Genomic DNA, 15,042 nt, shown 5'->3' on the forward strand with positions numbered 1-15,042 from the left:
TATATATTTTTTCTGCTCACTAGTTCACCAGCTTTTTTGCCCATCCCCTATGTTTTTACACAAGGACTAAATTACCTAATCATATAAAACACACCGAACGTTTTCATATTTAACCATGGTTTCTTTTTGTTGAAGAAATTATTGCTTGAAAATAAATTGCACAAGATGGGTTTAATTCACATGTCAATGATAATGCGCTCCCTAATCTGTATTAAACCAAATTAAATACCATACTATATATTTTCTTTCCTTTTACGGTTGGAGCAACTTTCTAGTAACAGCGGGACTATAACGGTCTTTCATTCCAACGGTAACTAAATTCAAATTTGAAGACACTCAAATTCTCAAATGCAAACCCTCATTCTGCTCATTCAAACATCAATCCCACTTTCTTTGCTGCAAGAAAGGCTCTTTCCGCTTTCCGTACCACAATAATTTTCTCAGTTCCCAAACACTCTTTCTTTACCTCCCATTTCCATGGAAGATCTGCAATTCGACCCCGTTTTCCAAGAGGCAAAAACCCCAATTTCTTGGGTTCCTGATTCCGACAGAGTTCAACAGCCAAACCCAGATCTCAAAGATTCTTCCTTGGGCGAGGTTGATGAGTCTTTGGTGGAGTCGATGCTTTGTGACTCGGGTTCAAGACTAATCCCTTCCGGATTATCAAGATCCAACTCTACAGGTTCCTATCTCTGGTCTCATACAGTTTTTATTTTCTTGTTCTGGATAGTATTTGTTTGGTTTCTGAGAAAAGAAAATAAGTCAGATCTGGGTTTTTCTTTTTCCTAGTAATTGGGACCTAAGTTACAAGAAGGTCATCCTTATAAGCGTCTTTGTTAAATTGAAAGAAAAAGATCATCCCTTTGTTTATTCAATTTCATATGATGAATATTAGGGCTAGGCTTTTCAGTGACTTGGGTCTAGATAGATGCTCATTTTTGTCTGGTTTGGTTTGCAAATTTTTGAAACCCTAGGAGTTGCAATCCATGTTAATCATTTTATGTTGTAAATATTATTAACTTGCAATTGTATTTTTGTTTGAGTTGGAAATTTCGGAAATTTACAGCTGTTGAGTTGTTCTATTCTAGTGTCACAGTGTTGGTTATAGATGAAATAGACAAGAAATTATTCTTCACTGAACTGGGGGAATCTAATTATGGTGGATTTTGCAGCAGATGAATATGTGATGTTTGTGAATGCTGGAGGTGATGCTTCAAATGAAACAGATTCTAGTGTGAAGTTTCTTGCCGACACTTACTTTGAGGGAGGGAATGTTTTACGAACCAATGAACATATAAATGATGGGGGGGATTATCCATTCATCTATCAGTCAGCCCGAGTAGGGAACTTCTACTACCGGTTCAATTGTCTTCCTCCTGGACACTATTATGTTGATATTCATTTCACTGAAATCATAAACACAAATGGGCCTAAAGGAATGAGGGTATTTAATGTATTCATCCAGGAAGAGAAGGTAAGTCAAATTAAGGGAAATGCGTATTTGTGGTTTATTTCCTTTTTCCATTTCCTTTTGTTGAAATCAGTAAATCCAGGGACTGATCCTTAGAACTTCTCTTCTTGGCTAATGTGGCAGGTCCTATCAGACTTCGATATCTTTGCCGTTGTTGGATCCAATAAGCCCTTACAATTAGTTGATTCAAGGGTCTCTGTAAAGGAGGATGGAGTAGTTGTGATAAGATTTGAAGGGGTTAATGGAAGCCCAGTAGTTAGTGGAATCGGAATTAGAAGAGCACCAAATGTTTCAGGTATTCTTGTATACATTTATTTTGTTTGACCTGTTGTGTCTACGTGTTGTATGTTTATATCAGTATTCTAAAGTTAGTTTTGGCTTATATTTTATTGTAGTTCCAAAGCTGGTGGTGGAACACTTTAAATGCAACAACTGTGATGCTGAAATAGAAGTTCCTTCAGCTCAGGTCAGGGACATATCACCTAAAGTTGAAAGAGCTTACAACTTTAAGGCTTTTTCTTAATTAGCGACATAATTTTTTATTCACAGATGAAATTAATGCAAACAAAGTCCACTGCCAAATATGAGAAGAAGATACAAGAGCTTACCACTCAGTGCCAACTTAAAACAAAAGAATGCTATGAGGCATGGATGTCTTTGACTGCAGCAAATGAGGAGCTGGACAAGGTCATGATGGATCTTGACAACGTGACATTTAGGACACTGTCTCAAGGTATGGAGAGTGGCTCTCTGGTGTCTAAATTAAGTGAACTAAGAAAAATTTTAGCTAGTCAAATGACAGATAATGAAAAATGTCCATAGTTTGTTACTTTCGGTGACTTTAGTGAAAAATTTCCTTGATATGAAATGAGGATATCTATTAGTTTAGTTTTTGTTTTATATTGTCTTGTACAAATTTTGTTATATCAGCTGTACATGGATGCCAGTTCAGATTTAAAGGACTAAAAAATCTTTAGACGTTGTCCTATTTTCAAGGTCAAAATTGGGGAGAGCTGGCCCACATATTTTATTTAATACAAAAAAATAAAATAAAATAGATATAAAAGATGGTAGTTTGCATTATACATCATATGAGTTGAACATGAAAGAAGAAAGCCATAAGGCCTGCCTACAAAGTAATACCAGAATCATTTTCAATTTAACTAAAAGTTATCTTAGATTTTACACTTTGAGATATTATAATTTCTGATTCTATTGCATGTCCTTAGATCAAACCATTCAGAAACAAGCTGAAGATATAAAGAACATTTCTAGTAGGTATGAGTGTGACAAGAAGTACTGGACAATAGCAGTCAATGACTTACAAGAAAAGATTAAGGTATTTGGAAATGCATTATTTGTGGGTGTGTATATTCATAATTTGTTCTCAATATCACGTTTCTGACTATGGATTTTTGTGCCTGGTTTCTTATGCAGCTGATGCATGAGGAGCATTTGCATCTTTCTCGCGAAGCACATGAATGTGCAGATTCAATTCCCGAGTTGAATAAAATGATTTTTGCAGTTCAAGCATTGGGTATGCTATTGCTAGAGTTCACTTTTCCATTTTTTGGTTTTCAAATACAGGTGAAATAATAAGTTTATGCCACAACATGTTCCATGGACTCATGAAATTATTTTGCAGTTGCGGAGTGTGAAGATCTTAAAGTGAAGTACAACGAAGAGCAAGCTAAGAGAAAAAAGCTCTTTAATGAGGTTCAGGAGGCTAAAGGCATGTGTCATTTTTCTACCTAGTAATTTGTGATGCAATTAATACGTTATATGTTGACAAGTTCAACTTATGAACTTTGTATGTGCTTAAAAATTATCAGGGAATATCAGGGTATTTTGCCGCTGCCGCCCATTAAGTAAGGAGGAGATGGCAGCTGGGTGTAAAACAGTTGTAGACTTTGAGGCAGCAAAGGATGGATGTCTTGGATTCCTGACAGGAGGCTCCACTAAAAGGTCTTTTAAATTTGATCGAGTGTACACACCGAAAGATGATCAAGGTATCTACATGTATATATATATATATATATATATATTTCATTTGATTGCCCCCTAACAGTATTTAAGTTGGTGAAATCTGTATTGAGTTTGAGCCAGAGCTTTTGCTTTTGTCTTGACAGTGGATGTTTTTGTGGATGCTTCCCCCATGGTGGTTTCAGTTCTAGACGGTTACAATGTATGTATATTTGCTTATGGACAAACAGGGACAGGAAAGACATTCACAATGGAGGGCACTGAACAGAATAGGGGAGTCAATTATAGGACTCTAGAGCAGTTGTTTGAAATTGCAAAGGAACGAAGTGAAACTTTTTCATACAGCATATCTGTTAGCGTACTTGAAGTTTACAATGAGCAGATTAGGGACTTGTTAGCAATATCACCATCATCAAAGAGGTAAGATTACTGTTGTTTATTTGAACTTATAGCCACAGCCATCATAGAATTGATGGTTTGAATATTCTGTAGCTCAAAACTTGACTTGGTTCAGCTGAGAAAAGATTCTTAACATTTTGGGTATCTATCACCTTGCAACATAAAGCTTACACAAATTTTTATGGAATTTTTAGGTTGGAGATAAAACAGGCTTCTGAAGGGTGTCATCACGTTCCAGGGATAGTAGAAGCCAAAGTTGAAAATATTAAGGAAGTGTGGAGTGTACTGCAGGCTGGAAGCAATGCTAGAGCTATAGGAAGTAATAATGTTAATGAGCACAGCAGCCGATCTCATTGGTACTATGCTCTATTGTTTTCTCCTTATTCTGTTTCCTTGTGAGATCTATTTTAATTTCTTTTACTCTGTGTTTTTATACTAATATATAAATATTGTACCTGTTATTTAGCTTGCTTTCCATAATGGTAAGATCAAAGAACTTGATAAATGGAGAGTGCACCAAGAGCAAGCTTTGGTTAGTGGATTTGGCAGGCAGTGAGAGGCTTGCAAAAACTGATGTACAAGGAGAGCGACTAAAGGAAGCTCAAAATATCAATAGATCCCTTTCCGCTCTTGGAGATGTGATATCTGCTCTTGCAAATAAAAGTAGTCACATTCCTTACAGGTCTGCTTTATCTGTTGTGCGCATTTAGGTCATTCCTTCACCAATCTTCATATTCTGGTTATTAACTATGCTTGTTGCTGGGTTTCAGGAACTCTAAGTTGACACATCTACTTCAAGATTCATTAGGTAAAGCTAAGTTGTCCTAGCGGTGTTTGTGTGTGATTGTGTTTGCATGTCTTGATTTGTTAGTTCAAAATTTTGAGGCTTGGGTACTTTAATTCTCTGATTAAATTAAATGGTCAATCTAGCTCTAAAGGAAAATTGATTTCTGGTAGTTATTAACTTGTTTTCACTTACTTTATGACTTATGAGATTATTATTTATGTATTGCAGGAGGTGACTCTAAAACTTTGATGTTTGTGCAAATAAGCCCTTCAGACCAGGATTTGGGTGAGACTCTGAGTTCTTTAAATTTTGCAACAAGGGTTCGGGGAATTGAGTTGGGTCCTGCGAAGAAGCAAGTTGACACAAGTGAGCTCCAGAAAACAAAAGTCATGGTTGGTACATTGATTTTCAGTTGAATCTTTAATAAATTTTCACTTATGTTTTCTTTATTACACTAATGATTTACATATTAAACATCTTTTCTTTTGTTAAACAGCTTGAAAAAGCAAGGCAGGAAGCAAGATCCAAAGATGAATCTCTGAGGAAGCTAGAAGAGAGCTTACAAAACTTGGAGAGTAAGACCAAAGGAAAAGATCAAATCTACAAAAACCAACAAGAAAAGATCAAAGAACTTGAAGGGACACTTGAGTTGAAGACAGCCTTGCACAGCCAGTTAGAGAAGCAAGTTTCACAACTTTCAGATAGATTGAGGGGGAAGGAAGAAATCTGCTGCAGTCTCCAACAAAAGGTTGCTCTCTACCTTAATAATTATTATTTCTGTGCTTCTCTCTTATTAATGCTGACTGGAACTTTATCTGTTGAAGGTCAAAGAGTTGGAGGTTGAGCTCAGAGAAAGACACAAGTCAGACTCAGAATATGCATCCTTGCAACAAAAGGTCGCCAGACTCATGTTTTGGATTTTTTTCCCATTTTTATATGTTTCTTTTAAGTCAGAGGCCCTTTTTGTATTGCTTTTCTTTTTTTAAAATGTGTGCAAGTTACTGCCTCTTGATATGTTCTAAAAAGATGAAAGCTTAACTTTGTTCTTTCTGGAGCAGGTTAAGGATCTTGAAAACCAACTGAAAGATCAAATGCAAGAGTCTGAGTTTCAATCCACCATTCTTCAACACAAGGTTTTTAAAGACAAGCAATCCCAGTGCATAGTTTATTATACATGTTGACAATGAATTAGCTCATAAATACTTTTGTTTCTTCATTGACTTAGGTAAAGGAGCTCGAGATAAAACTGAAAGACCAGGAACAAAAATCAGACTCCTCCGCACTTCATCAAAAGGTTCCTGCACTACCCCTTTTTGTCCTTATTTCCATTGAACAGTTACTTTCTTATATGTTTTAATGCAAGCTATTCACGCAAGGTTTTTAAAGACAAGCATTCCCAGTAGTGCATAGTTAATTATACATGTTGACAACGAATTAGGTCATAAATATTTTTGTTTCTTCATTGACTTAGGTAAAGGAGCTCGAGATAAAACTCAAAGACCAGGAACAAAAATCAGACTCCTCCGCACTTCATCAAAAGGTTCCTGCACTACCCCTTTTTGTCCTTATTTCCATCGAATAGTTACTTTCTTATATGTTTTAATGCAAGCTATTCAGTGGAAATGTGCAAAATTCAAATATAGCGAACGGAAATATAATTACTGGTCGGTATCAAATGTATCATATGTTTGTACTTGTAACAAAATTTCCTTCACATGATAAAAGATGTCTTGTTAAGGAAAATGTATTCTACAATGATAATATTCTACATACTTTATTATTCTGAAATTGTGATCTACAATGATAATATTTTAGAACTTTCCACATTTCCTTTTTAAAAAAAAATTCTGAAACAGATTGTGTTTTTACTATTCACAATATTTTTAGTTTTTTCTCTGAGAGAGGATGGAAGAGAAACTAAAAGTGCTAACATTTTTTTGACATGTGACACAGATTAAGGAACTTCAAGACAAGTTGAGGGAGCAAGAGAAACAATCAGAGTTTGCTGATGCAGTAAGGGCCACTCCTAATGAAGGAAAGACCTGCGTAAGAGATGAGATCATGAATGATGCTGAGGCTTGCATCTTAAGGAGTTCGAATTCACTAAATCGTCCAATGAGTCAAGGGTCTATATCACTAAGAGGGAATGATTCTGTCCGTGAGACGAGAAGGAAAAGAGAGTTTAAAAGTGGTGAGACGGAGAACATCATTAGGCTACCAAATTCTTTTAATGATAACAAAGTTAGGAAATCCGACCCACCGAAGATTGCAAGAATTACAAGAACAGCAAAGCCAGCCACTGCTACTCAAGGGCCATCGGTTAATAGGAGGTTTAGCAGAGATCAGATTCAAGTTAAGGAGAGGGATACTGTGAAGAAAATCTGGTCAAGATAGTGAAGAAGGAAAAAACATCAACTTTCTGTACGTGTACATATATGAATACACATAGTACTTCTGCATTATGTTTTCAACATATAACTTTTTTCGTACTATCTTTGAGTGACATTAGAAATTCATTCATTAATGAATTTTCTTTTTTCATTCAGTGTACGGATTAAGTTTCTTTTGGTTTTCCTGTTGTATTTGTGTTTGTTTTCCTTTGTTGACCTCTCTGTAATACCTTTGAGTGTGAAGTGGAATATATTTGATATTTTAGGTAGGTTGAATTTGTACATGTTTTAATGGCAACAGAGTTTATTAAGAAGTGCTGTGAATTGAATTACTGCAACCTTTGGAAGAACTAATTTTGAGTCCATAAGCTTTGAGTGGAAGGAACTCAAGAGCTATACTTTACAGTGATTCTAGTGTTGACTAGGGTTGGATGCAAATGTGCATTTAATTTGAAGATGGATTTCAAAATTGCAATATAATTATCTATGGGGGCCTTTGTTGCTACCTTGCAGCCACTTTACGGGGCAAGCTCAATTGTGGTGAATTAAGAGACCAGCTTTGGTTTGGTAGTAGCATATGTTGAGCCACCACGCATAGCCAACAATCATATGCATAATTAATATAGGATTAGCAACATTCACTTACATTAATGCACCGGCTGCTACTCATATTTTTACCTATAGTATTGAAATAGATAACAAATTACGTTGAGAATGGTAGCTCAAGTGATCAAAAACAATTATTCGATAACAGAGTCAGGCATAATCAGACCAAGCCTAAGGCAAGCACTCCACCTTTTTTGAATAAAGGCCTCAATTTAGCAACCTTCTTAAACCAATTTCAAACCCAAAGGAATGCCGTTAAAATAATGCTACCATCGGAGGGGCCCGTTTGAAGGTTTGAGGAGGCCTGTTATTTTCTTATTTGTGGTAAAAACGATGGCCTCATTTTTGTTTTATTAAAACAAAAAATTATTGGCAAAGGACCCAATAAAGTAATGTTTTAGAGCAATTATTCTCCAAGAAAGGAGCTGAGTTCGAATCTTAGCATCCGTGTATTGTGTGTAAGTTTAATTTACTATCGTTTCTCTCAGTATGAAAGGTCCTAAAAAAACAACAAAAAATTCAAAATTAAACCCCTCTAGCCCCACTCCTCACAATTAATTAAGGAAACTCCTTCTAGAGAAAAAGAGAAGCAGCGTTCATTAGTTAATCTTAGAAAACCATAAATCTCTCTAAAAGAAGTTACACACACAAGCACTTGGGTTTGAATATTGCAGTCAAAGATACAGATGTTGTGAAAGAAAGGGGAATTTGTAGTTAAAAACCAGTCTAACAGAAGAAGCTAAATGCACTTATTTGAAGACAAAAACAATGAAATGATGAGGGTTGGCTTGGTGGGAGGGAAGGTGTGTGAGGGCGGTGTTGTTTTCCGACCCCTAAAGAAAATGCCAAAAAGGGTGACGATATATGAAAGCGATTTTCTCGTTCTAAAGGGGGTCCCCATTGTCCAACAGGTCATCACAGACACAACAAAACAAAATCCCCGAACGTTATTATGTGATGATGATGACATGTTTGATTGCTTAATTGCCACATCTCTCTGTTTTGCTTTGCTGTATGGAGAGAAACAATCTTTCTTTTCTTTTCTTTTCTATTAGATTGACCAAAAAAAAAAAAGATAGAGCTAGCAACAAGAAAGAAATCCAAGTTTGCATATGAAATTTGTGCCATACTTTTGATTAGTTTGACATGTTGTTGTGAATTTGAATTATACATATTTAAATAAGAATCTACATAATTAGTGATTCAGATAAAGAATTTAATAACGGACAACACAATATTTTCCTATGTCGGTAAGATATGTAAAGTCATTTTTGCATTAAAAAAGTATGCCTTGATATTTATATGGATTAGGCAAAAAGCAAGGAGGAAGCTATAATCTCAGTCAAAACCATTATGCATAAAAGAGGTAATTATCTAAAACCTTTTGATTCATGTCATCATGAAGCATTGCCCTTCTGAAATAACGTGCGGTTGAATAATTAAAGAAATGTCTGGCTACTTGTAAGCATGACCTTCGTGCTCTTTCTTGGAAGGGTCCACACATGCATGATTGGACGGTGGATGATGATGAAGCCAACAAAATTACCAAGCAACACACACACAGAGACAGTATGTGGTGGGGCCAGAGCTGGGCTGCAGGATAAGGCCAGGTGAAGATGAGAAACACTTGATTGTTTCTCAACAAGAAGTCATGAGCTTCTTGCAGCTATATCTATATAGGTTGTAACTTGTAAAATGACAGTTGACACAACGCACAGAAACAGTCTAACCAAAAAAAAAAAAAAAAAGTGCTCTCCCACTCAGTCCTTCACGATAATCACGCAGTTCTTCATGTTCCTCCGTTGTTGAGCCACTCATCTGTCTCTGTCTCTAAAGCCAAATGCTAATTAACAATTATACATGCATGCATGGTGTATATATAATAGTTCTTTTGTTGTTGTCATAGTTTAACTTTAGAATGGGAGGGACCATTGAGGTTCGAACTTAGAATTATTAATCTGTTGATAAATGCTCTTATTACTGAGTTATGGACCTGTTGGCATAATTATATATATAGGTTTTTATTGAATACATTTGGGTCTGAGATGGTACGAAAAGCAGCAACATGTTTATGAAGGATGTGTGTGGGCGGGGGCCCCTGGCATGTCATGGCAGGGAGTTGGTGGTGTTACAGTGCCCTACTATATATATAATTGGATTCATTGAAGCCTAAAAGAATGTTGCACCAGTAGAGGCCTGCAACACCAAAAAATTGGTTTCATGGAAGGAAGCCTGGCACATGTAATTTCTTACTCATCTGGTAGATATACAGCCTTTTTGCCTTGATGTAGCCCAAATTGAAACAAAGGTATAGACAGAACGGATTGGTCTTATTATGCAGTACACAAAGTAAATAAGTGGATAGCTCTCTCTCTCTCTCTCTCTCTCTCTCTCTCTCTCTAAGAGAAAGAGGTTTTGCTGATGCAAAGAGTAAGAATTCATTGATATTAATATGCATGCAAAGATTTGCTTAAGAATTGAAGGACAAGCAAGCAAGCAAGCCATTCTTGTATTATGTAAAGAATTAATGGCTAGCATGCTTTTTGGATACTTATAGTTGAGTATATATAATATATATAATATATAATATATATATATATATACATGGACATAAAGGGAAATATAGGAGGAGCTTTATGCAATATTATTTCTGCTAATGTGTTTTTTGAAAGTAATTGTGGGGTCTGTTTAGTTTTACATAAATAGGCAAAGTAAAGAATAAAGTAGGGCAAGGCAGAGGGAGAGAAAGGGTTTGCTTTTCCCTCTCACTTGTCATGAAACAGAATCACAATGAGAGATGCTTTCAGTGGTAGCAATTAGCACGGAGGGAGGAGGGCTCGCTCTCCAAGACTCTAAAAAGCTAAACACACAACATTTTTTTGATACACCAAAAAACGAACCCTAAGCTTTAAGATGCCACATTTTTGTTTCTCTCTCTCTCTCTCTCTCTCTCTCTCTCTCTCTCTCTCATTGATTCAAATGTTGACAGTCCTTCATTCAATACACTTTCAAACCACCACTTTTTCAGACAGCACCAAATCATGTACACACCACACTGCCACTAATTATTACGAAGACAGCCCAAGCCACACAGAGAGAGAGAGAGAGAGAGAGAGAGAGAGAGAGAGAGAGAAAGCTGAGGGTGATCAGAGGCTAGCTAGGCTGGCTCAACATTGCAACTATTGCAGGGCTACGGAGGCTTTAAGTAGCTGGCCATTACTGCTACTGAGCTACTGAGCTACTGTGGTGTGTTTCTGTTTCATACAATGACATTGTGATCAGAGGCCGAGGAGGAGAGATGGAGCCTGAGACTCAGTTCCTTGATAGAGATGTATAGAAAGAGAAAGAGATCGGAGGGGAGACAAAGACACACTAATTAGTAGACAGTGAGAGTTGTAGATACTGACTGAACATAAAACAAATCAAAGATATGGTATTAAGTCCCCATTTAATAACAGCCCAAAATCTATATACACAGATCCCAATGGGATTTTTATTTGAGACAAGGGAAGAGCTAGAAAGAATGAATGAGTGAATTAAGTAGTGATCTGAGATTTAAATGCTACATTGTTTAACTAGCATCATACTTGCTACATTCAATCCAATGTTATAGATACTTAATTACTCGAAGAAAACTTGGATACCCACAAAATGATTTTTTTTTTTGGGGGGGGGGAGGGGGGGTGGGGTGTGGAGGGGCGAGAGAGAGAGAGATGTTCTTGCATTTTGGTGCAAGGATATTATTTCACTTCATGAAAAGCTAGTGTATTTATTGCTACCATAAACAGCGAACTTTTTCCTGAATCTACATGCATAAGAAATGGGGAAAACTACATGAACTGATGAACATCAACACAAAGCACTGCACAAAAAAAAGAAGAACATCATGTGAAAAAGCAATGCAACAAGTTATCTAATTAAACAGATGACAGTACTATTGATGAACATATTACTGAATAGTACTAAAATATAAACATGAATTTAGGGCAAAAAGTACTTTTCTTTTTGTTACCAATTAAACTTTTACATTTTTGCATATGAACCCAACAAAACCAACAACAAAACATATGCCAAAATGGGTTTTTAGTCTTGGACAATTTCTTAAAATAAACAATAATATAACTTCCCCACTTTTTCATGATCGCCATATGCTTTTTGGATTTGTGTCTACCTCATGATCATCTAGGGCAAAGCATTATATTGCTGCAAATCATGGCTACTCCACGCTTGAATTCCATGTTGCCAGTTGCTTGTGTTTTCATTGCCACCGCCGCCACCGTTTCCACCTCCGCTGTTGGTTGGAGTCGGAGTCACTGGCGGCGCATAAGAATTCCCAAAGAACCACTCCGTCGCTGTATCTCCGCTCGCACTTGCACCTTCTCTTCTTCCATGAGTGCCAACAACTTGATGTTGATGCTGATGATCAGCTTTTGATGAAACCTCCAGATTCTGAAACAAGCTTATGGGTGCAATCTGCTGCGTTTTCTGCTGCTGTTCTAGCTGAGACTGCGTTGTCTGAGTTGACTGATCATGATCATTGCCACTCCCAAACAACATGGCCAGCCTCTGCTGTTGCAATTTCCAGTGAAGGTCTTGGTTAATGGAGCTCAAGGACTCAATCGACGACGCAAGGCTACTATGAACATTCATAGAGCTCATCATATTCTGAGTAGCACTAAACCCATCACCGCCACCGCCTCCTCCACCGCCGCCTCCGCCGCCCAAAGTGAGCGGATAATTGAAACCCAGAAAAGAATTACAAGAGGCTGATGTATCAAGAGGAGTGCTTATAGTCAATCCAGAAGTACCCGAAACGTCTCCAAAAGCCGAAAACTGGTTGTTGTTGTTATTATAACTGATTCCAGATGAAGGGTTATGGTGGAGCCTGCTAGGCAAAGATGATAGGCCGCCGAGCTGAAAATCCATGGCGGGAGAAATGCCATGGAAGAACTTCAAGCCGCCCAGCATCATATTCTCCGAGGAGGAAGAGCCGGCGGAGTCTTTCGAGTCGAGGCTGCAGGAGAGCCTGGAATTCGAGGACGACGACCGCACTCTCTTGTTCTTCCGGCAGCCTCCGCCGATGGGGACATTGCGCAAGGCGCCGCCTTTGGTCCAGTATCTCCGGCAGGTCTTGCAGAAGTGACGTGGCTGCGTGAGGCTGTAGTTGTTGTAGTAGCAGAATTTGGTGTTGGGCGAGTCGCATCTCGGGCACTTGAGGGCTTGCTCCGGTGGCGGATGCTGGTGCTTTGCTCCTGAGGATGATGATGACGTGGGCTTCGCCCTGCTGCTTGCGCCTCCACCTCCACCTCCTCCTGCTGCTAGGCTCTCACCGTCTTTTGTGCCGGGAGGAGGCTTCCCTGGCGGTGTGTTGTCGGAGGACATCATGTTTATGTTTTGCTTTGCCGCAGGAGAGGGTGCTTGAATAATCGATTGATTAGTTTTGTGGGGGTGGTGTGGTGCTTGGGTTTCCTTTTGGAGAGGCAAAGATGTAGTCAATTCATTAGTTTCATGCATGGGATGGAAAGAGAGAGAGGAGGGGAAGGAGGGTCGTTGAAGGTCGATGGGTGCTTGTGATCTTCATCAAAGAGAGGGGGATAGGGATTTTAATTAGAAAAAAGAAGAAAGAAAAAAAATAGTGATATAAGTAATAAGATGGTTTTAGAACTTAGATCTGATAGAATAAATAAAGCTGAAATATATGAGAGAGAGAGAGAGAGAGAGAGAGAGAGAGAGAGAGTTCAGTAGAAAAAGAAGTCGGTTTATAAATATATATATATATATATATATAGAGAGAGAGAGAGAGAGAGAGAGAGAGAGAGGTAGAGGACAGAGGACAGAGAAAAAGAGGGAGAAGAGACAAGTAAACTAGATGATCTGAAAACGATCAGCAGCTGGCAGAACAAAGAGATCCATAGGTAATTGGCATTCACAACAACAACAACAAAACAATTTGGATAGAATCACTTCGTCGATGGTTGGGGAGATGGAAAATGTGACCATACTGAGAGAGATTACTCTTATACCCAGCAGCACTGAAAATCAAAACCCTTTAACCTTTGGAGGAGCTGTGTGTACACGTGTTTGCGCTTTTATTGACCAGTAAAAAAGTAATTTAAAACGTGATTAGTAACACTAATTAAGTTGTTAAGGATTTCTTAAAAAACAATCAAGGATGATGAAGTCATTTGAAGGCTGAGTCAGTTAGGCAGCAGCAGCAGCAGCAACAGTAAGAGTGGGGGTCTCTCTCTGTTACTCACAGCAGCTTTGTCTATTCTTTCCCATGAAATGTCCCTTTTCAACACCAAACAAAACAATACATCACTTTAAAAGGCATGCATGCACAGTTCCCTTTTCTGTCTAATTATAATTACCTATAGCTTTTAGCATAATTAACCATTAATTATCTTGGTTTAAACTACTAAACAGTATTCTCAATTATTTTTTGCTCTACCTATGAAATTAATTCACAGCACAGACCAAACTTTTGGGCACTGTAGCCAGTTACCAAAAACAGAAGGGTTTCTTTCAAGACAAGGTTATGAACAGACACAAGACAAGGTTAAAAAGATGATCAGTCCATTATTAACATTCTCTAAATAATAACTTTGTTTGTTGTCTGGAACTAGCTAGCTAGGCCTTGACCCAGCTTGTAGGGATTATGAGTCAGAGATATACCCATCTCGCCAGTTTTATAAAGACTCTCTCTCTCTCTCTCTCTCTCTCTGTGTATAACTCAGGAATTTAACGGTCGCGATCACATTTTTTTTCTCTCTCTCAATTTGTCTTCTTCTTGGTCTGGATATTGATGAATTTTATTACTTTGTGCTGGGAACCAAGAGAGATGTACAACTCTCACACAGAGAGAGGGAGAGAGAGAGAGAGAGAGATTGAATATATATCATTTTCATGCTAGTTTTCCATCTCGTATGAAAAATCTTGAGCATTGATTTTCTTGCACAGAGGAATCCTCTGAGTTTTGAACCTCCCCATCTTCACATTACATACACATGCTTCTATACTGGAAAAGAGCAACGCTTGTTTGCAAATCTATACTGGTTACAAAGCTTTTCTCATTCTAATCACTTACATGATTTGTGAGATGTAAATAATTGACAATATCTTCATGCAGTTGCATGATATATATATACATATATGATCATTGTTTACACGCAATTTAATTGGTCACATGCGATAATGAAAGTTTCGTCCCAACATATTTTTAATTATTTAATGTAGGATGAGGCTGCACTTCCGTATATTTGTATCTCTCCACTTGCATGATGGAGTCCAGTGGAGAGCTGGACATATATTGTTGACTCCTTCCGGCACGGTTGTCTAACAAAATCGTAGATAGTGCTGTTCAAGATTTAGTATCATAGTGTTGTTGAAGTCAAGCAAGCAAGGTT

At 37.7% G+C, this 15,042-nt stretch overlaps 2 protein-coding genes across 5 annotated transcripts; one reads left to right on the forward strand and one right to left on the reverse strand.

The window, feature by feature from the left end:
* LOC18775251 (kinesin-like protein KIN-14R) lies at positions 280 to 7,306 on the forward strand. Of its 4 annotated transcripts, none has more exons than XM_020564977.1 (20): positions 280 to 682; positions 1,173 to 1,474; positions 1,595 to 1,766; positions 1,867 to 1,937; positions 2,021 to 2,204; positions 2,701 to 2,810; positions 2,909 to 3,008; positions 3,117 to 3,203; positions 3,304 to 3,480; positions 3,601 to 3,874; positions 4,048 to 4,209; positions 4,320 to 4,535; positions 4,624 to 4,661; positions 4,869 to 5,032; positions 5,137 to 5,388; positions 5,465 to 5,536; positions 5,699 to 5,773; positions 5,866 to 5,934; positions 6,112 to 6,180; positions 6,594 to 7,306. In XM_020564977.1, the coding sequence occupies exons 1-20, from the start codon at positions 478 to 480 to the stop codon at positions 7,032 to 7,034; spliced, it is 3,240 nt and encodes a 1,079-aa protein (XP_020420566.1). In that variant the 5' UTR covers positions 280 to 477; the 3' UTR covers positions 7,035 to 7,306. The 4 variants fall into 4 exon arrangements, with proteins under 4 accessions (XP_020420566.1, XP_020420567.1, XP_020420568.1 ...); XM_020564978.1 differs by having other exon boundaries at positions 1,176 to 1,474; XM_020564979.1 differs by lacking the exon at positions 6,112 to 6,180.
* LOC18774880 (dof zinc finger protein DOF5.7) lies at positions 10,322 to 13,367 on the reverse strand. Its single transcript, XM_007207052.2, has 2 exons — positions 11,808 to 13,367; positions 10,322 to 10,955 (listed from the first exon to the last, which is right to left on the reverse strand). The coding sequence occupies exon 1, from the start codon at positions 13,148 to 13,150 to the stop codon at positions 11,819 to 11,821; it is 1,332 nt and encodes a 443-aa protein (XP_007207114.2). The 5' UTR covers positions 13,151 to 13,367; the 3' UTR covers positions 10,322 to 10,955; positions 11,808 to 11,818.

The sequence above is a fragment of the Prunus persica genome, chromosome G6 (assembly GCF_000346465.2).
Source record: "Prunus persica cultivar Lovell chromosome G6, Prunus_persica_NCBIv2, whole genome shotgun sequence".
Lineage (NCBI taxonomy): Eukaryota > Viridiplantae > Streptophyta > Magnoliopsida > Rosales > Rosaceae > Prunus > Prunus persica.

Excerpts from the sequence above, each read along its gene's own strand:
- LOC18775251 (XM_020564977.1), top strand. The coding sequence starts at position 478 with ATGGAAGATCTGCAATTCGACCCCGTTTTCCAAGAGGCAAAAACCCCA. Across the intron at positions 2,811-2,908 it reads ACTTACAAGAAAAGATTAAG|CTGATGCATGAGGAGCATTT; the intron begins GTATTTGGAAAT and ends TTTCTTATGCAG. Across the intron at positions 3,875-4,047 it reads ATATCACCATCATCAAAGAG|GTTGGAGATAAAACAGGCTT; the intron begins GTAAGATTACTG and ends TGGAATTTTTAG.
- LOC18774880 (XM_007207052.2), bottom strand. The coding sequence starts at position 13,150 with ATGCATGAAACTAATGAATTGACTACATCTTTGCCTCTCCAAAAGGAA.